This window comes from Tyto alba, unplaced genomic scaffold, assembly GCF_018691265.1.
Source record: "Tyto alba isolate M040663 unplaced genomic scaffold, T.alba_DEE_v4.0 Super-Scaffold_13, whole genome shotgun sequence".
NCBI classification, from domain to species: domain Eukaryota; kingdom Metazoa; phylum Chordata; class Aves; order Strigiformes; family Tytonidae; genus Tyto; species Tyto alba.
This window is the reverse complement of record NW_024881275.1, coordinates 30,652,740-30,673,750: the sequence shown is the minus strand read 5'-3', so window position 1 is coordinate 30,673,750 and position 21,011 is coordinate 30,652,740. Positions and strand designations below refer to the sequence as shown.

The following is a 21,011-nucleotide window of genomic DNA, read 5'->3' as shown; positions in this document are numbered from 1 at the left end:
TCTTCTTCCTTCTGAAATCTGTTCCTGCTTTCTCCAGCACATAGTTTTGCAATGACTTCTTTGTGTGGTTCTGTGTTTTGGACAGCACCCAGATTTAGCTGCTGTTTAGAGCTGATGGTTGCTGGGTCTGTGGAAACACTCTGGTTGCTAGGTGGGGTCTCTTGTGTGGTGCTATAAAAGCATTGAGAGCCCTCTGCTCTCTTACTCCTGACCGTGCCACCCTGAAAAGCAGTATTTGTGAGGAGGAAGGTAGGTTTTTGTAGTTTTTTGCTGGTCTTTGTAGACTTGACAAACTTTAAGAATTGTACACTAAATTTGTCAAGTGACCTGGTGCAATATTCTGTGGGTTGGATTTGCTGGCAAGGGAAAAGATGGGTGTGGACAGGAGAAATTCTTTCAGTTTTTGAAACATTCCATATACACAGAAGGGCTTGGACAATTGTTGCTTTTATTTAATGCATATAAAGAATTGAAAAGAAAACAAAAAGCTTGGAAGATTATAAGCAAATTCATTTGGAGTTGACTGGTTCCTATGCTTTCTTGTTGCCTTAGTAGTAGGCTGCTGTAGAAATACGCAGTAAAACTGGAGTTCCTGGAAAACTAATGTGCTCTGTATGGAAACTTTAAAAAAGAAACAGCTGTTGTAACTTCAACAACAGTTTTCTGCTTTGGGATTGTAGAGAGATCTTTGCTCATGAAAGTGATGGAAATAAGTCAAAGCAATCTTTTAGAAATATAAGAGCAAACTGCTGGTTTTGTGACAAAGAACTTGGTCAAAGCCACGTAAGTTAAGGACTGTATCATGTGGGGTTTGTTCTGCTAAAACTTTCCACTGAATTTTCCAAGGAGGAGACTGTTCTTCTCACTGATGTTTTCATTCATACTCAGTAGACTTTCCACTGCAAAATAAATTATTTTGTCAGATCCGCTGCCTGTTTTTTTCATAGGGTGTAAGGACCTCAATTACATCAAGATACTGGTAACTAACACTGGACAGTAACCAGAAATGATATATCTGATATGGTTCATGACATGGTTAAATAAGCATGGAGAATTGGTGTCATTTGACACAGACTGTAGTGTGAAAGTTTAGTTTGTGTCTTCAAATATTTTCAATAAATATTGAGTATTCTCAAAACTTTTAAAGATTTGCATATGTCCAGTTCAAGGGTGCGTTTTCTGGGGATTGGGAGCCAGCCAGAAAGCGACACTACAGTGATTCTTGTGAAACAACAGGGATTTCACTCTGGATATCTGTTTGATTTTTCATTCCAGTTGCAATGTTGATCATTGCCACTGGGAATTATAAAATGCATAAAAATAGTAGTATCAAACTGAGAAATCTTAAATTCTTAATTATTTCCTTTTAAATGGGATGTTTACACATTCCAGTTTGGGAAGTGGGACACATGGCCTGGATAATACTTTATTGATCAGAATCAATCTCAAATAGGTATTTGGAATGGAGTAAGCAGAAGGAAGTGTCATGCTTTTCTACAGTAACTTCTGTTTGCACCACTTTGTAGATACATATATTTTTTCCTCTCCCTGTTCATAGACTTTGTCCTGATCTCAAAAACATGTCAGAAAGCCATCAGTTCTTCCAGTCCTGTTCATAATAAACTGAAATAATATTTTGACTGAATTCGTCCCTCCTGGATGTAGGTCTTATTTATGTGAGCTGTTTGCATTTTAGAGTAGTGTGAGTCAAAGCATTGAGAAAGACCTCAACTCTGTCAGGGGACTGGCTGTCTTCCTAGATTCCAGTCTTCTTTTTTATTACTAGCCATAGTTTCCTATAAAGCAGGCAGTTTTATATGTAAGATGGTTTCTTAGCTTTCTGAGCCAATCCAAGCAGTGTAAGGTCTTTAGCCCCCCTCAAGAGCCATTACCTATCTTGACTTATATTAAAATGGCATTATATTGTTTGTTTCCTAGATTGAAATAGATGGATCTACATGCCAAAGTGTCTTTATTTTGAAAGGAAGTAAAAAAAGTTTTTAAGGCACAGAATTATTTTACAGTATCTGTAATTTAAATTACAATAGATTTAAAGGTTTATAGGCTTAATAAATCCAATTTAGTGTAGGCTATCATCCTTCTGCCTTAGTCATCCCCAAGAGCAGCAAAGCCTCGACAGCTGAGTGTGAGGGGTGGGGTGAGGACAGGCAGAAGAAATTATGTTAGCAGTTCTCCTTGGAGCCAGCCAACACTCCTTGTGAAGTGTTGCTCTATCAACTGGAACACAGTTTTGGTCCCACCTGTTCTCTGATCTGATGATGTGAGATTGAATCTTGTTTCTTCGTTAACCATTATACACTCTGTGAATCTATGAGTCGACAGACATATCTGTACATGTCGCCGTTGGTGACTCAGTGCAACAAGTATGGAGACTTCAAAATGTTTTCATCCTGCTGCATATAGCCTTTATGTGTGCTGTTACAAAATGTAGCAGAACTTTAAGTACCATAGCACTTAATCTGGCTTCATACATTTATTCTGTCAATACAATAAGAGTAGAGGAGTCACTAATTTCTAGATAAAATGCTGTTTTTAATAGCAACATAAGTATGCTTTTCTAATCCTCAATAAATGACACGTGCATAAAAGTTGGTCCTTAAAACTTACACAATATTCTGACCATTATTTACACAGATGACACTTTCTCTAAGTAACATACAGATTTGGAGTCAGTTTCAGTTTTTCTAGCAGCAGAGGCAGAGCTGAATTTTGTGCCCTCAGGGCTGATGGAAGGGCAAAAAAGCAAGTTTTCTGGAGAAGAGGGAATGTAGGTGGCTCCAGCCTTGGAGAAGGGAGGGAGGGGTGAAGCAGGGCTGGAGGTAGGTTTTGCTTTGTTGGCTGCTTAAAGTGGAAGTAAGTTGTACAGTTTTGCTATGAGGGACAGAATCAGACAGGTTGCAGCTACACTGCTTGGTCCTAGGTGTGTGTGGCTTTAAATGACTGCTCTTTGCCCTTCCTATGGGACACAAGGCATGTCTGTCAAGTGTGCTTGCAGCATAAGCAACATCATTTTTGATAGCCATGTATATGATCTGTACCCCAAGACCACGGATAGCATCTTAACTCTTCACATTAGATTCAAGGACACTGGTTTACCCAGCAACATTATGTTTAGTTTATTGTTTATATGTATTCTTTAAAACCAAGCCTTCCCTTGAGTTCATTATGGAAGTGTGTTTTGAAAAGAGAAGTTAATATTTTGAGCAGACCCAGAATACTTAATTTGATAAAACATTAATTTCTTCTCTATGTTCTCCCCCGCTTCTATTTGCAGACAGAATATTCCTCACACAAAAGTTGTTACAAAGAAACCTATTCATTATTTTTGAGTGCTCAATATCAAATCACATCACCATTGGCCTTTTTCCCCATTCTTCATGGTATCTTATGGAAAAGCTGGAGTAATTTTAATTTTGATCAATAAAAAGCAAAAATTACTTTTTTTTTTCCCCTTTTTAAATGGGTAATGCTCTATTCTTTTATAGAAATTGGAAGAAATATGTAAGAAATAAGGAACAATGTAAGTGAAGCTGTCCAATTTTATTTGTCTTCTTTAGGAAGACGCTTGTGAAAGAAATCACATGAAAATGTATTTAACAAGTTTATTTAACAATCTTTTGTCGTAACATAATACACAAGAGCTCCAACCTCAGTAAAGGATCAAGCAAGAATGGTTGTTTACCACTGAATTAGAACAGAATCAAATATTCAATAAGCTAAATGGGCATATCTGATACCTTAACTAATAGGTAAAGACAGACTTTAATTTTTTTATGGTGACTTCCCTGTGTAAGTAAATGCTAACGATCAGGTATTTCCATAGTAAATAAGTAAACAGTCCAACTAGTTTACTGTTCTATTTATAATCTAAAACTTCTGCAACTAGCTAAGGGTGTAGAAGTGAGCAAGCAGTTGTGGAGCAATGAGTCACCTGACAGATGTAAAAGTTACGTGCTTTCAATAGTGCAGGCCAATTGCTGCTTGGGAAACAAACCCCTATGTATCATAGTTCAAGAGAAAGGATTTTGAGAGTGGGAAACTTTTCATTGCACTGGTGCTGAAAATGATGAAAAATGGCTTATAACTTGATGAAAAATGGTTTGTAACTTGATGCATCTCTTTCCAGAAACTCTGTCAACATGGCCATGGTATCAGAATTTCTGAAACAAGCATGGTTCATAGAAAATCAGGAGCAGGAATGTATTGTAAGTATTATCAATTTTTGAAAGCATCATGCTTATGTTGAAGTCATTTTAGAACTGATTAAAAGGCATAGGCCACCAAACATCTTTCATATACTCAAAGGGAGGAAAAACAGTGACAAAGCTCCAGCAGATTAGAACCGGAATGCAATTTTATTGCCTCATATAATCTAATGTAATCTAATAACCTAGTAAATCTGCTATCAGATGAAAAATTACTCTTATTTTCACATACCAGTTTAGTAATTAATTCCTAGGCAGCAGTAGTTACTGTAATGAAATTGTATTTCTCGGTGGCCAATCACTGATTCACTCAAGTCATCCTCTTTAAAGTAGTAATCTGATGCACAGGTGTGTGAATGTGTAAGAACATGTTTAGATGACGCACATGAGGAAAGCGGGGACTCTTAGGCTGAGATACAGGAAACCATGAGTTGGAACCTGGGACTGTCAATGAGGAAATAAAGTCACTAGTATACTTCCTAGTTTTTGTATCATATGTCATGCTTATTCTGGAAAGTGTCATGGTGTGTAATAAAACATCTCAGATGATCAATACTGATGCTTATTAGAAGGGAAGTTTATGGTGGTGAGAATTCAAGAGTTACTGCAGTAGGAATATGTGGAGAATCTTTGTGATAAAGAAGTTGATTAAAGTACTGAAATATCTCAGCAAATGTAAAGCGCTATACTGTGGCATCCCACAAGATCCTGAAAGAACTTTCATCTTACAATATTGAACATGGGGAAATTTCAGTAAATAAAGCTTTATGCTCTAGACCTTTGTGGATTTTCTCATTTTGACTCCACAACATTTTGCGCATAAACCTTTGGCTCCACCACTCTATCCCTCCTGCACTCCCGAGGTCCTGAGTCATTCTGGTTGTGGTGGGTACAGACAAGTTTTATTGCTAGTAGATAAGTTTATCATGGAAACCAGTATAGAAAAACTAACCTGGTATGCGTGGGAAACAGGCAGTGAACCAGTCCCATACCTATGTTGGCTTGTCGCAGAAGTTACAGTGATATTTTCAAAAGTATGCAAGACACTGCCTTAAGTGTTCAGTCCCTCTGCTGACTTACAAGTCCTAGTGATATAACTGTGTAGGGAGTTGAATGTTTAATTATCAGATGTTAGAAGTGTACAAAAATCAATACAGAATGCTGTATGTAAAGCATGTATCCATAAGAACTTGCCATTTCTCTTGTGCTATTTAACTTTAGCAGCAAAGATTTAAAAAAAAATAAAGTAGAAAGTTGCTGAAACAACAGAATGTAGATGATTCTGAGGAAGTTTAGCTAAACTGCTACGTCTTTTTAATAAAAAATCTCACCATATATATCATACCAATGGAAATTTTATATATATATATCCAAGAGTCTTGGGACATTTTATAGCTTCTGTAAAAGAAGTAGACATCGGTTAGGTAATGCTGTTGGTTTATAAACCCTACCAGTGTCTTGGTTTGTCATGTTAGTGATTTAGGGAAAACCACATAATCTGTCATCCCTGGTTATTCCTAGAACCCTTTAAACATTGACTAGGGAGTGCCCATCTAGGAGTGGATTCACCAAAGGCAGCCTGCAGATAACGCCTGTGAAGAAAGTGTGGCTTATGTTTCAAGTTTCAAAGTTGAGTAACAGTTCCCCACTTCCTTGTAGGATTAGGCTTGAACTCCTCAAGAACTTGCATGCAAGAAGTGCTTATAGCTGTAGATAAGAGTCAGCTGAGGAGTCACTTAATGTGATGCACAGCCAATTTGCATAAGATGATCAAAGAAATTAGTAGCACTTTACTGGCAGTGTCTGTAGGATTTAATTGTGGTTTTAGAGCCTTTAAAATTTTTTAATTAATTGCCTAATGTGACAGTTAAGAAGTGCTTTCCTGTGCTTACTCTGAGAAATAGGTCTTCAGGTACCTAAACCAATATATGAAGTAGTTTCTGTTTAATATAAGAATTGTGAAAGAAATAGATCCAATGCATATCCGTTACTGAGTCTGTTTAGTTCTCTGTAGTTACAAAACTATGTATGATTCTTGACAGACCTATAATAGGCAATCACCAATACAAGGTTTCTTTAGGCATCTAAAACTGCTTCTTTACAAAAATATTCTTTGAAATGAACAATTTTTCATTTTTTTGTTGTTTTTGTTTTTTTTTTTTTTATAATTTCCCCTACAGAAAAGTTCAAAAGGTGGTCCTGGAGTACAGTCATACCCTAACTTTGATCCATCAGCTGATGTTTTTGCTTTGGAGAAAGCTATTACTGTAAAAGGTAAGAGGAGTAAATATTTAACCTGCTACATTAGGACTTTTCCTTAGAAAATTCTGAGAATAGCACTGAATAAAATACCAGAGTGAGAGGCAGTGGCAAGCTTTTAAGAGCTTGGCAATAGATTCAATTATGCCACTTGATAAAGAATCTCAACTCTTCAATATCCTAATGTTGTATTACAATTTCAGACCTTAATACTACATTAAAGTTCTTGAATATGTGAAGGAAGAGTTGTAAAAATTTAATTTCTAGAGAATAAAAAAAATTATAACATACCACACTTATACTTTTTGCTTTGATTTCCATAAAATCCCTGCAAAAGGCACTGAATATGCTGGTAATGTAGTGTGTACTTCTATTACGCTTCTCTTTTTTAATGAAATTCACATTTGGCACTTTGCTTGTACTCTGAAACCTTTTTCAATTTGACTTACTGAGATTAAATGAATATGTCATCTAATTATTATTTTTTAATTATTTATTCTGTAGTGGAAGTTTTGTACTCGTAACACTTTAAGACTTCCTGTATGAAACTGTAAAATAAAGGTTTCTGTGTTCTGTGGGAATTTCTTTGGTTTCTTCACTACATCACTAATTGTAAGGCAGTAAGTGATTACAGCTTTTCTTTTGGTTAAACTTCAGTATGTCAAGAAATAAAAATATGACATAAATTAAGTAATTAAAAAACAAAAATTATTATTTGGCTAAATGACGCACTAGACAATGCTGTATTTCCAATATATTAGACATTTTGTTGTTTGGTGACTCATAGGTGTGGATGAAGCCACCATCATTGACATCTTGACTAAAAGAACAAATACTCAGCGTCAGCAGATCAAAGCTGCCTATCAGCAGGCTAAAGGAAAGGTAAAGTATATTCAAGCCAAACTTAAATTTACATCTACAATGTCAGTATTGCTCCTGGCTCAGATGGTGCATACAGCTTTAGCTTCACAGAACAAAAAGTTACAGTCTTCTGCCTTCTCTAGTTTGGGAAAACTATGACAGAATGATAATACTCTGCAACTGTATTGCCAGTGCTGAGCCTTTGAATATGGTGGCCACTATTTTGAAATGAAAAGTTCTGAAGTTCTGACTTTCCAGCTATTTGAAAGTGCTAGAGATCCTTTAAATCACTAAATCACTAGGAATGCAGAGGTACCACTACCACCTAGGAAACAGTCTGCTGAGAGAAAGGGAGGGATGTAGAAGGGCACATGGAAGCTTCTCCAAACATTTAAATCCAGATAGAATACTGAATAGGATAGGAAGGTTGTAGGGCCATAACACTGTTCCACAAGTATACCAGTACTGGTATAGGGATGGGTGCGCAGCGGGCACTGTTATTCTACCTTTGAGTGGTAAAACTACTAGTCCCTGGAACTGAGAAGCTTGGAAATTACTCCAGGTTTCTGGAAGAGGTTTTAACTGCTCTTTTCCTATGACAATTTTTCTCCAGTTGAACCTGTAACTCTAAATTGATGTTACAATTATGCAGTTGGTATACCAGAGTTAGTGAGTGTTTACTTCTTGGAAAGTGATTCCTTTGAGTGTAACTTTTAAAGGCCAATTTAGAAAGTAAGGCTAGTATCTCATTTTAGCCTATTTTTCTTGTTTCTGTCCAGGAAACCTCACTTGTGGTTTTCACAGCCGTCTACCTAGAGGATGCTTCAGACTTGCAATTATGTTTTTTAACGACCTAAATTAAACTATAATTTCAAAGACATGGAGAGACTAATGCTGTTAGATTATTAGATACCCTGGTTCTTGGCACAACATCAAGAGCAGAACAAAACTAAATGTGGATGTAGTACTTGCTTCTGAAATAATCTTGTTGGATTAGGTATCCTGACAAAGCAGGTTGACCTTCTTACAACCACTTAATGTAACAAAATAGAGTGCTGAGCATTTCCAGATAGGAGGCAGAATAAATCAGATTTATTCATTTTTAACTTAAATTTAGGTCAAATTAGGATACAGGTCAAATCTGAACTTCAGGACTTGCAGTTTTGTGTAGGGAAGTGTTACACTATGTCCACACTTTCAACTGCAAATACTGTATTCTTTGTGCAATAAATGGATGAATTAAAATGTTATCCAGATAAGCAACTCAGTCATAATCATAACAGTAATACAGTATTACCTTCTGTTATAAAACAAGCAGGTTTTTTGAGTCTTCTTCTGATAGTGTAAATGAGTGAATGTGGCTGAACTGCAGTGGGTGAAAGCACTCCTGAATACTTACTGAAAAACCCTGACACTTTGATTAACATAGAGGTGGCATTAAAAGTTTCAAGTAGGGCTTTTCATAATTATTTCCAATAGATAAAGTAATGATGTAGACTAAGATTTGTCAGAGATCAGACTAAGTTTTGGACTGTACCTGAACAGCAGATTTTTACCATTCACTGTCTTAGTGTATTTCTTATTCTTCCTGTCACAGAGCCTGGAAGAAGCCTTGAAAAAAGTTCTGAAAAGCCACCTGGAAGATGTTGTTGTGGCTCTGCTCAAAACTCCAGCTCAGTTTGATGCTGAAGAATTAAGAGCCTCTATGAAGGTAAGGCAGAAACTTCAGAGAATAACTTTCCTAAAGAGCATATATAATTATCAGGGCCTGTAAATTACACTGAACTTGGATTTCAAAGCTTGTGTATTGTCTTTGTTTTAACCCCATTTTGTAAAATAAATCTGTACTGGTAATACAGGTTCTGAGAACAAGAGCAATCTCTGAGCAATCTCTGCTGAATTTCAGGCTTGGAGGAGATTCTTTTGTGAACTCTTTCTGTCTTCTGAAAACTGGTTGCTGATATAGTGGTAGAAAGCCATAGTGTTTACATACATGTTTACATAAGAGAAAAAAAAAAGGGAATGGGGTACTTCATAAATTTTACATTCCTATGTTTTATGTGCACTACTTGATCCCTTTAGCACTTCTTTTGGGTACCAGTGATACAAAATGTGATAAAAAAAGTAATTCCAAAAGAGCTGAAATAACAAAATTGTGTGGAAGCACAATATTTTTCATATTTCTTTCTTGTTCCATACGGGGCCTCCAAAGTCAAGTTCATGATTTTAATCTTATTTCTGTTCTTCTAAATCTTAAGTTTGCTGTATCAAATAACATTTCTAAAAATTCGATTGCTTTTATCAGGGGCTTGGAACCGATGAAGATACCTTAATCGAAATTCTGGCCTCGAGAAACAACAGAGAGATCAGAGAAGCCAGCAGATACTACAAAGAAGGTAATTCAGAGCAAGAAAGAAGTATTAATGGTATAACTGTAGCAGACACGTTACAGTCACAGCCCCACTTCTCAATATGAGAAGCTGTTACTGTAGGAGGCAAGTGAAGCTTCACATAAGATTGAAAGAGCAGGAGAGGGAGTTCACACTCACTTTTTCTGATCTACATAGATCCCAATACAGAGGAAGAGGCATACCATGACTGCCAGAATTGTGGATGTCTCATGGAATGGCCCATGCATTTAGATGCTTTCTAGTATGCAAGCAAAACCCACCTGCTTTTCTTCTCTTATAACTAAGCCATGACTGACTTAAGATCTCAGTAGACTTGAAAAAAATGCTTACTGAGTTAGCAACACAGATAACGTTAGAAATAGGAGCAACCAGTGAATTAGAGGAGGAAAATTTTCAAAGAGATAACTAAAATGTAATGTGTTATATATATATAACATTACATCTCATATATAGAGAGTCCACTGCACTCAGTCAGTGTCGTCTAATTAAATCATGTTTTCTGAGACTGTGGACTAACATTTCCCAAAGATTTCAATTCAAATAATCTCAGTTAGAAGCCCAAAATATTAGTTTGATTTTTTCAGAAGAGTTTTGTGATTGAATTCAGTGCTGATAAGAACAACCAGAAATAAGAATGAAAGACAAATGGCTCAAAAAAATTCTTAAGCTTTTTTTGTACTTTGCAATCAAGAGCCCAAGACAATGCCACCTACAAGACCTTGGAGAAGGACTTTTTCAGCAGATTTTGGATTTAACGTCCAATTTCACAGCATATCTCAGGGATTAGAGGACATGTTACAAATACACTCCTTCTCTTGAAGGTAAATGAGAGAAAGTAAGAGAACAGCAATTCTTGTGAGCATATTTAAGTAGGAAATGAAGAAAAGGCTGAAAAAAATCATAGAATCAGAATGGTTTGGGTTGAAAGGGGCCTTTAAAGATCATCTAGTCAACTAGTTATCTATTTGATAACTTTAAAACAAACTATGAATCTTTTTGCTTTTGATTTTAGTGTTGAAGAGAGATCTCACACAAGACATTATCTCTGACACATCTGGAGACTTTCAGAAGGCTTTGGTTGCTCTAGCCAAGGTATGCTGTGCTTAAGCATTTTGAGTGACACTACCCATAGCAAAAGATTAACATTATCAAGATTATTTTGGTGAAAGACATATGATAAATAAGGGTTTAGGTAATATATATTTCCTTGCATTATTTTTTGCTTACCTATTTTAGACTATATGAGTTTGTTCTTAAACAAGCTATGAGATTTTATCTCAAATGCATTTTAAAAAACATGATTTTTTTTATTGTTTTTCAGTTATGCTTTTAAGCATACTTTGTGGTAACTGTAAACACTTGAAGAAATAACAGGCATAATGTTACGTCAGTTGACTAGAAATAGAAAAAGAAGATATGGTTACAATTACAGAAATTAGCCTTTTGCTTGCTGTTAAGCTATGTTTCTAGTAGTTAGATAATGGGATGGGGGCAGGGAGCTAAAAAGTGGACAAAATTGTGAATTATATTCAAAAGCAGATGAATTTAAACACTGGAGCTGCCCAATATAAAGACATAAATATTTGATTCCATGATTGCTGAATACATGTATATGAAGCTTGTACATGCACGTGGGATTATTTTTTTTGTATGTCCATGTGCATGGTTTTGATTTTAAGTTTTTGGCTTCAAATCAACTTGGGTCTATACAGTGGTCATAAGGGAGCAACTCGCAGCTTCTAAGCTTGTAACTTTACATTAAGAAACAATACTTCATGTGGATTTTAATGTAGGAAGTCAGAAATAAATTGCTGATGACTTTAGAAGTGTGAGCTCTGGCTGATTACAAATAGAACAGCTTTATTCACAGAATGGTTGACATTGCTGTATCTATCTGCAATTATGTATTAAGTTACATATGAGAATGGTAGGGCAGAACTCTAAAATAATGAGTGCTGGTCAACTGAATGATTGTGAGTACCAGTGAAATTTTAAAAATTTATTTATGTAGGCTGACCGAAGTGAAGATTTCCATGTGAATGATGAGCTTGCTGACAACGATGCCAGGGTAAGATTGTACTTGGCACTTTGCAGAGTTAATTTAGTTGAGATTACAAACTCTGGCTGTGAATGTTCTGCCTGAATCTTGTGTATTGCAGACCTAATAGAGATTTGTATGTTATATAACAATTTTTGTTGAGTGGATACTATTTTACAACGTTCACGTAAACTTCACTATCTGAAAGAAATTAAATGTTCACCCTAATATCTAGCTTCAGAAACATTTCTGCAGGACCTCTTCTAGTTCATGTAAAGCATGCAGACCATTTGAAGTAGAGGTCAACAGTTGGAGAAATAAGACAGTCTTCCTTCTGTTTATAACACAGTTCTTGAATTAAGGGACAAGGGTGTACTTATGTATGTGCAGAACCAGTTGCCATACGTTGACCATTGTAAACTCTTCAGTATGTTAGCTATAGATATTGCTTACAATATTATTGGGAAATCTCACAGTCTTTTTCTGAATAATTCTAAAATGAACAATTGATCTTTCTCTTATTTCTTCCACTGTTAATATGACTAGTTTTGTTAAAATCTTGGCAAACCTTAGCAATCCTTCCCAAATTTTCACCCATAAAAACTTAGATCACTGTTACAATTTAAATGTAGATTGGCTTTAAATTGATTTTTAAAAAATCCAACCAAGAAAAGTCCATACTGCTTTTATTCCTGCTACCTAACGAGTTTAGTTTTGTTGTCAGCCCTAGATGTGGAAGGTCAGTAGGTTAATACTTTGTCTAAGCTCAGAAGTTCAGTAGAATTTCTCTTGGTGCAGAGAGAGTGTTGTTAAATCTTTGCTGCTATGTAGAGGTCTGTAATTATTACTTCTAGAGAGGTCTGAGGAGATGACGACAATGAAGGAGACTGATCTGGTTCTTACTCCTTGAAAGAAAAGGAGCACTTGGTGCGTAGGCTCCTCCTTCACATTTGTCCTTTTAATATCAGGTAATTTTGTTTGCCTGAAGAAAGCCTACCAGTCCTAAACTCCCATGCAGACTGTAAACATATAATGAATTATGAAAACTATTCAGGTATGTAATATGCACAGGAGGGCTAGATGGTGACCGTAAAATGTGTGAAAATACTTTTTCTAGCTGTGCAGTGTTCTCTAGGTAGTTGCGACATAAGTGAAGTACAACGTATCACTTGCTGGAGCTAGTGTTAGTTTGAGATTGTGTAGAGTTTTGTTATGGATTGTGTCAAGGGCTAGAGTCAGTTAGCTGACAAGCAATGACCTACCTTTGTCTGGTAGCCTCAGAAGTACAATGTTTCTGTTTGAGTTTTACTATAAAGTTGTTAACTTTACTTCTTTCTTTTCTTTATGACAGGCCTTATATGAAGCAGGAGAGAAGAGGAAAGGAACAGATATTAATGTGTTTGTTACTGTTCTTACTGCAAGAAGCTACCCACATCTCCGAAGGGGTATGTTGGGTAAAAACTTCGTGCTTCGCCAGGGTGATATTTTGAACATGGTCTGCTCATGAACTCAGAGAAGATGTAGATTATCAAGACATGACTCTGACTGCTAGAGAAGTTTTTGCAGCTGGACACATGTTTGCTGACTAAGGGTGCAGTTGGAAGCTTGGCTGTTCCTTCCATACCAGTGATGAGCAGTATCATATTGGTTGCTAACAAAACTATTACCATGAAGTTTCATGTGTTACCATGAAGTAATCACAAGACTAAGGGACCAGCGTGTCAGGGGTTCTCAGTGCTCTTCAACATGGTCTTGCTCCTTAGCCAGTTTGCTGTGGGTAGAGGAATATCACTTAATGTCACAGGATCAAGTGGAGTCATTAGACCACCTCTACCCACCTACCAATGGGAACATGAACGCTATCATCCTAACAGACTTCCATTTCTTCTGCTGATTGACCAATCCGTGCAGTAACACTGCTCTTTACACTGTGCTGGCTGTAGAAAAGGAGAAAGATGGCCCACAGTCAGTCATCTGTGTGTGCTGCTGCACCAATGAGAGCAGAATAAGGCAGAGGCAATGCAAAGAGAATACTGTATTTTTGTCACCATTCACTGAGCTTTCTTCCCTTATTTAGTCTTTCAGAAGTACAGGAAATACAGCAAGCATGACATGAACAAGGTACTGGATTTGGAGCTGAAGGGTGATATTGAGAACTGCCTGACTGCCCTTGGTAAGTGATTCTGCAGATTGTAGCCCACTATGCATACTGACCATATGAAAACCTACCTTTTACTTCTGTATTACTTCCTCTGATAGGAAACCATTCTGGACTTCCTTTGCTTCATTGAGAAACTTGCTAAAGAATACTTTGGAAAATCTAATCTGAACATGGTGATATAATTGAATTATTTAAAGTCAGTTAAAGTTGATGAATGAGTGGAAATACCTCTCCTGATATGCAGAAAAGTTTTTTAAGGAGAACAGATGTGTTACCAACATAGGAAGATCTTTACAGGAAGTAAATATGCCAAAAGGAGGTGTTAGAACAGGCACAATTTCTTTCAAAAATCCAGTAGTTTTAAACCTGTCTTAAAAAAAAACCCAAACCAAACTCATTCTTCTCTAAATTGTGTTTTGCAAAGACATTTATAATATATGATTATTAAAAATAAAACAGATTTCCTTCTTCAGTTTTGTTCAAGAAAATTTTCTTGTAAGGTTTGTGGTGAAGGTGTATATTACAACCCTTAACATTGCTGTTCCTCGTGAACAGTAAGGTGAGGCAGTGACTCACTTAAAACACTCTTATTAATGGACCAGAGATTGAATCAGGAGCCAGACACCCATCTTGTTCTCAGCTTTTGTATCACAGTCAATCATACTTCAGATAAAAAAAGAGTCCCATCAGATTCCTGTTAATATCACAAGTGGAGGGAAAGTAGTTAGTATAACGTGGTTTACAAAACATCAGATCATAACCTCCAAATCTTCTGTAGAAGACACAAATGCTTTCACATTTTCCTTCTTGGGAATTACATTCTTAATTTCATGGCAGTAAACTAGGGGATGCAGTCTTGTCTTTACAGTAACTATTCTGCCCTGACTAAATTGCTTTCTGAATAGACAGAGGAAAGGAACTGCTATTTCTCCCATATTTTGAGGACGGGTAACGAAGTAGATACATAGGATGTGCTGGTGGGAACACTGATACTGTTTTTAAAGTGTTTACCTTCCAGACTTTAGCCTTTTGTTATTTGTTACATGTATAACAGATGTGACCTTATCTCATTGTTTCATTACAGTGAAGTGTGCCACGAGCAAGCCAGCTTTCTTTGCTGAAAAACTCCACTTGGCAATGAAGGTAACATAAAGAACGAACTTCTCTTTGTATGCATGGTGTGCTTTGTAGGCTGAAAAATAACAAGCTGACTAGAGCTCTCTAAGCCTTTTGTGTGATAAAAAAGGACTGCAGAAGGAAACGCACTGTATTTCTCTCTCCTTCTATTCCTTTCTTTAAAACCTCTGATTGTCTTTCCATAGGAGGAGTTGTCTGTTAGCTATAGTGTGTTCAGGAAGGCATCCACCAATCCACATGTATCTTTTACTGTAGACCATGAAATAAGGCTAACTGGAACTTTTCTTATTTATGAGGCCACAAAAATATTAGTGGAAAGTATATAAGAAAGCAATTACAGATCTTGACAAGAACCCTGTAGAAGCCTAATCTTTGATGACAAGATATCCATGGTCCCTCTGACAAAGTTGGAAGCTGAGCTGAGTGAGGCAGCTGGAGATGATGAAACAGTAGTATGCAGATATTTTCATAACTTTTGAGACTTGGTTAGGAGCATTAAGTGAAAAATTGAGTGAAGCATTATGAAAATACTATTCATTGCACCATTAAAAAAATAAGAAAAAAAGGCAGTGAAATTGATCAAGATTGTCTCTGGTGTCTAGCAAGCACAGTGAAGGGCATGACTCTTCTTAGGAAATGGCTAAAAGAAGTGACGTAAGAAAACCCAAGACAGAGGTGGAGGTAGCCTGTCAGAAGTCACTTGTGCTCATAGGGGAAAGAAGGGGAACATGAGAGATGTTAAAGGATGTGGGCTCTGTTTGCCCATAAGGAAGTCTGGTGGATTAACACATGGAACCTTGATTTAAGATGTTGCAATTACATAAGCAGTCTCCTTTTTCCTTTTTTTTTTTTTTTTTTTTCCTTTCTCTTTTTTTTTTTTTCCATTTCTCTTCTTTCTTTTAACAGGGTGTTGGGACACGCCACAAAGAGCTCATTAGAATCATGGTTTCACGCCATGAAGTGGATATGAATGAGATCAAGGGCTATTACAAGAGTCTGTATGGCATCTCTCTCCGCCAAGCCATTATGGTAGGTTTTCTCTCAGGTGGTGTATGAAATGCAAAACAACCGAATAATTTTGGAAGTCCACTAAAGGTTTGTTAACTTTTCTGTTCCTCAGACACCAGTTCATCCTGACTAACTCAATGTAGCTGAGTAACTCATGTTCACAGTGATTCACATGATGGTAGAACCAATTAATTTTCTGGGGCAATGTTTTTGTTATGAAGGCTATAGCAATTTGTTAGTAGTGGTAGATGTCTCATGATACCATCTTACGTTAGAAACCAAGAACTGAATGGAGACTGAAGTATCACCAAGCTCTTGTACTTGGGCAGATGTAGGGTACATTGACAGGAGAGTAGAGATGATTGCATTGACAGCCCTATGAGAGGTATTTGATGCAACAGGCTGTTGGTTTTTAACATTAGAGGTACTCCTGCAAATGCCTTGTTAATTTGACATTTATTTGGCCTTCTTTCCAGGTGACTTAAGTAAGAGTTAAACTCACAAAAATATCTTCTTAAAGGGGACACACCACCCAATGTATTTTCCAAAAAATTTAAACCAGTGAAGGACTTGAAGACAGCTGAACTTGCAAAGCAGCTTTGTGGAGGCTAATAGATAACACCAAAAAAATATTTATTGACTGGATTAGAAACATACCCCCTACATGTATCAAAATGCCTTTTTGATTTTTATTGTTGTCTGCTACTTTTTCAGTTAGGTGCCAAAGATCACTTTTATTCTTCTCTCATGAGTGTGTGTGATCTGTAATTTGGTATGTAATTACATTACCTCATCACGTTCCAAAGTGATGATTGCATCCAAATGGCTTGCAGCGTAGCTTGGCTACACTAAACAATTCATATGCCTCTGCAAAGTAGTTTCAAATTTGAGAAAACATAGTGTGTAGTAATTACACTGCCTACTTAATGCATATTATAATTTTTTTCCAATTTGAATAAGCGATCCTATGGTGAACTGAATATTGCTGTACTATTAGCCTGTGTTTGAGATAATCTCTAGATACAATGCGTACAGTGTTTTAATATTAACAAACATTGGACATCACTGGCCAAGGAAGGCATTTTCACTTTATCTAGGGAAGAAAAGCTTATGCTCCTGGGAAGATGGAAATCTTCTGTGTTTCCCTTCTTTTTTATGCCATGAGATCTCCCATGATTTTTATTGGCCTTGTCTACTTCTGCTCTACTCTGGAAATGCAAGTGTTTATTTCTAGGTCATATGTAAGTTCGGTGAGGGTACTCAGTTCAAGCTCAGTCTGTAGCTAAAACATATTTGTTACCAAGTGATTAATTTATTTAGGTGAAGGACTGTTGTTTGGTATGTGTATAGAGAATGCTTACTGAAATTTGTTTCACTTGAGACCATTACTGTAACAATTGCGTTTTTTTTTTGCACTTAAATTGACAGGATGAACTCAAAGGGGATTATGAAAACATCCTTGTGGCTTTATGTGGAAGTGATAACTAATTTTCATGTTCCTGCAATGCACTTAAGCCCTGTTGCTGAAGGACTTCATATTTGCCTCGGCTGTCCATATAAAATACAGGCTTTACACAGTGAGGTTTCTCTGTAATGGGATTTAGTTCATATGTGTTATGTCAAAACCCTGTAACCTGGAATGTATTTTTTCACTACCTTTAGTCTGAATGGTGTTAGTATCTCTTGTTGCCATTATTTATCCAAAGAATGTCCCCAAATTTCTATTCGCTTGATTAATTATGAAAAAGGTAAAGTTTTATCTATGCTAAGCAAATAAGCTTTTAAAAATAAAATTAACCCATGTAGAACTTTGTACGGTCTTTGTTGCTTTTCTGCATTTAATTTCAAGTTGTCTGTGTACAATACATGATAAAAATCAGTCAATAACTTAAATAATCCAAAAGTAATGTAGCAATGTCAGACAGCGTAGCTGAGCCTATACCTTTCTATTTCACCTTAGCTGGGTTTTATGTAAACCAGATGTAAGAAAAACAACTAAGGATAACTTGTTGAAAATAAGTAACAATATAAAAAAACCTCATGATATCTATACCTGGTTCTTTTTCATTTGATTTTCAGAGTAAATAAACCTGTTTTGTATGAAGGAAAAAAGAGAAAAAGAATTGAAAAAACTCTTCATAGACCATGTAGGACTTTCATCTTTTTCCTGATGAGTTGTGTAAATATTTTATGTTATCTCCAAAGTTAAAATACTACTACAGCTGCCTTTATTTTGGACAGAGTTCATGCTTGGCATTACTGTCCCAATTGTGCCAGATGCTGTACAAATGAGTTAATTATAGCCCTCAGGTGCACTGGTGGAATTAAGCATTACTTATTCATTCTTCATTAAATACAAAACCAGTTGTTTTTGTTATGGTGGGCTCCAATTTTTAGTTTGAACTACAGCATGCTAAACTATTGGAAAATCAAGGGTCATCTTGGCTAATGTGTGTTAAGCATTGCACGCCCTCTTCGCTTCATATTGGGGTGGTATAGGTTAACAGAATGAGGTGTCTGGAAAAGGAAGTCTTATTCTAGAAGAAACATCATTGCTAGAGCTGGAGAGAAAATTACCCTGTGCCTTCCATAGTTTTGATCTACTCCAATTATTGTCCAAGATCTACAGTTCCCACTCTGCCATAGTTTACTTTATTGGTAACCCTTTATTATCCTCACAAGATAAGTGGAAGAGATTCTGTCCAAAGAAGCTTATGGGATGAATACATGATTGTCATCAATTAAAACAGAAAAGCAAGCAGACATATGCACAGAGATGATGTGCTGAGGGATCTGTTCGGTCCAATGAAAAGCTTCAGTGCTTCAAACCACCTTGTATGTTTTGAGTGTGGGACTAGCAAAAGATGCATTTTCTTAAGCAGATGCCAGGAGAATTCAATTCCCCAGTCTTTTAGTCCACATAATGATGAGTTGGAAATATTGACTGTGATAGTAAAAGTTGATTGGAAAGGAAGTCTGACTTTACTGAATATGAAATGAAGATAGTATCTTGATTCTTTACCAGAACACCACTGTTTCCTTTCTCACTGAAGAATATTCATAGATGGGAATGATTAGTTGCAGCTGTGGTTTCCTTTTGAACTTGTGATGATAATAATATACTTTTTGATTATATACTTATAAATATATATATGTAAATATATATATGCTTTGCTAACCTCTTTGGCATGGGTAACAAAGTATTAAAAGTGAAGAAAGTTCAATGAATGTTTTTTGAGGTACTACCTGTGTTGCTGGCTGGACCATGGGAGAAACAAAAACAACAAAGCAAACCTGTATTCACTGGATGGGTCATAATAAATGAACTTGTAACCAAGAGATTATTAGGTCTAATGGTGAAACACTTGTTTCAATATTTCAGTCATTGTGAAATTGAGAGGTGCTGTAGCTGTGCAAAGGGAAGGAATCTGATTTCATCATAATAGGAAAGAATTTTTTTTTAAAGATATGTTCTCCAGAGAAGCCAAAAATCCATCAAAAAAACCTATAGCAGATTTTTAAAAATTACTTTCAAATAAAGCTGAAGAAATTAGCAATTTAAATTTATTTGAAGTGGTCTCTTTTTTTCTGGCTGAGTTCAAGAGTATCTCAGCAGCAGCATGTTCTTTGCGAGAGCTCAGCGTAACTATTTAACTTCAAAATGTGAACAAGCAAGCATCTAGAATTTTCATTTAGAGTAAAGGAGAAGATGGTATGAAGTTAAGCGTGTTATTAATAGAGAAATGATTGTTACATGATTATGAGTTTTGCAGGACTGTGCAACAGAATGAAATGATTACTGTACATTGCTGCATTCTAGACACCTCTCCTAATTTTAAGATATTTCAGTACAATTTTATGTGTATCCTTGCTAGAATCATGACTAGCTGCATTTTGATTCTATCCTGTTTATGTCTATTTCTACAAATGCAAATGCTGTTTGTTTTGAAGAGGAAGGTTTGGTGGAGGTCTGTGTAGTGCTGTATCAATGAGAAGTCATGGGTTTACTAGCACTGCAAGCCAGCTAAATCCTCCTAGGCATTCACTTCTGTCAGAGAGGTGCACATTTCTGTACGGTGATACTGTATAGAAATCAATTCTTTACTACTGGGTACTACTTCCACACATGTTTAAAAAAGTAGAAGCTTTAAAAAAAAAGTTCTTCTCATATGGCCATTTCACAATTGTCTTCAATGTTATGATGTATTTATATGACTCATTACCATGGGAAATTTGCAAGTAGCTATTACAGCTCTGAAACTTTTTCAAGTAATGCAGAAAATAGGGCTTAGGTTAATACTTGTGGAACAGAATGATTGCACCATCCATTTCACTGCCTGAAGGCTGCCTGATGATCTGAGTGGAAGGGGAGGATATTTCTAAACTAAAAAAAAAAATATGGTTTTCAATTATAACAACACCTAAGTGGCAAGGTGATTTCCTGGCATTAAGAAGGGGCAGTCCTTGTCCTAAAGAGCTATTCAGGGGGAGAGACACACAGAGAGAACTAAGTGGACCAGCACAAATAAGGCAGTGTTTTCTATGCAGATTAATAAGAGCAACAGCAAAGCAACGTAAGTGAAGCTCTAAGTTACTGTAGTCAGAATATTGTTAAGAGAAGCTGGGTTACCACAGAAGACAAGTAAACAAAGGTAATTTGGATCTTCTTTGCTCTTATCTTTCTGTCTATTGAAGGACAAAATGTCACATAAAATCAGTGCAAATGAGTTTGAAATGTAAGTCCCTAAGGACCTCATTCAACAGCATGCTCCACTCCAAGCTAATCTTCAAGCACTGGGTAAGTCCACAAATTTTAACCAAGGAGGGGGATATGCACATTTTCTGCAGCTGTTTCCCTAATCAATATTAGAAATTAAGCACCAGTATCAGGAAAAATAAGAGGGGAAAAA

At 36.3% G+C, this 21,011-nt stretch overlaps 1 protein-coding gene across 1 annotated transcript; it reads left to right on the top strand.

Moving 5' to 3' along the window:
- Positions 1-132: 132 nt before the first annotated feature.
- Positions 133-18,151, top strand: ANXA1 (annexin A1). The gene is made up of 13 exons (XM_033010460.2): positions 133-249; positions 4,148-4,226; positions 6,407-6,500; positions 7,273-7,367; positions 8,944-9,057; positions 9,652-9,742; positions 10,770-10,849; positions 11,769-11,825; positions 13,147-13,240; positions 13,873-13,968; positions 15,041-15,099; positions 16,000-16,122; positions 17,530-18,151. Exons 2-13 carry the CDS (start codon positions 4,161-4,163, stop codon positions 17,587-17,589), a joined length of 1,029 nt encoding a protein of 342 aa, XP_032866351.1. The 5' UTR covers positions 133-249; positions 4,148-4,160; the 3' UTR covers positions 17,590-18,151.
- The last annotated feature ends 2,860 nt before the right edge of the window (positions 18,152-21,011 follow it).

Bases quoted from the DNA above. Each gene is read 5' to 3' on its own strand.
- ANXA1 (XM_033010460.2), top strand. From the start codon at position 4,161: ATGGCCATGGTATCAGAATTTCTGAAACAAGCATGGTTCATAGAAAAT. The intron at 10,850-11,768 runs GTATGCTGTGCT...TTATTTATGTAG, and splicing joins CTTTGGTTGCTCTAGCCAAG to GCTGACCGAAGTGAAGATTT. The intron at 13,241-13,872 runs GTATGTTGGGTA...TCCCTTATTTAG, and splicing joins CTACCCACATCTCCGAAGGG to TCTTTCAGAAGTACAGGAAA.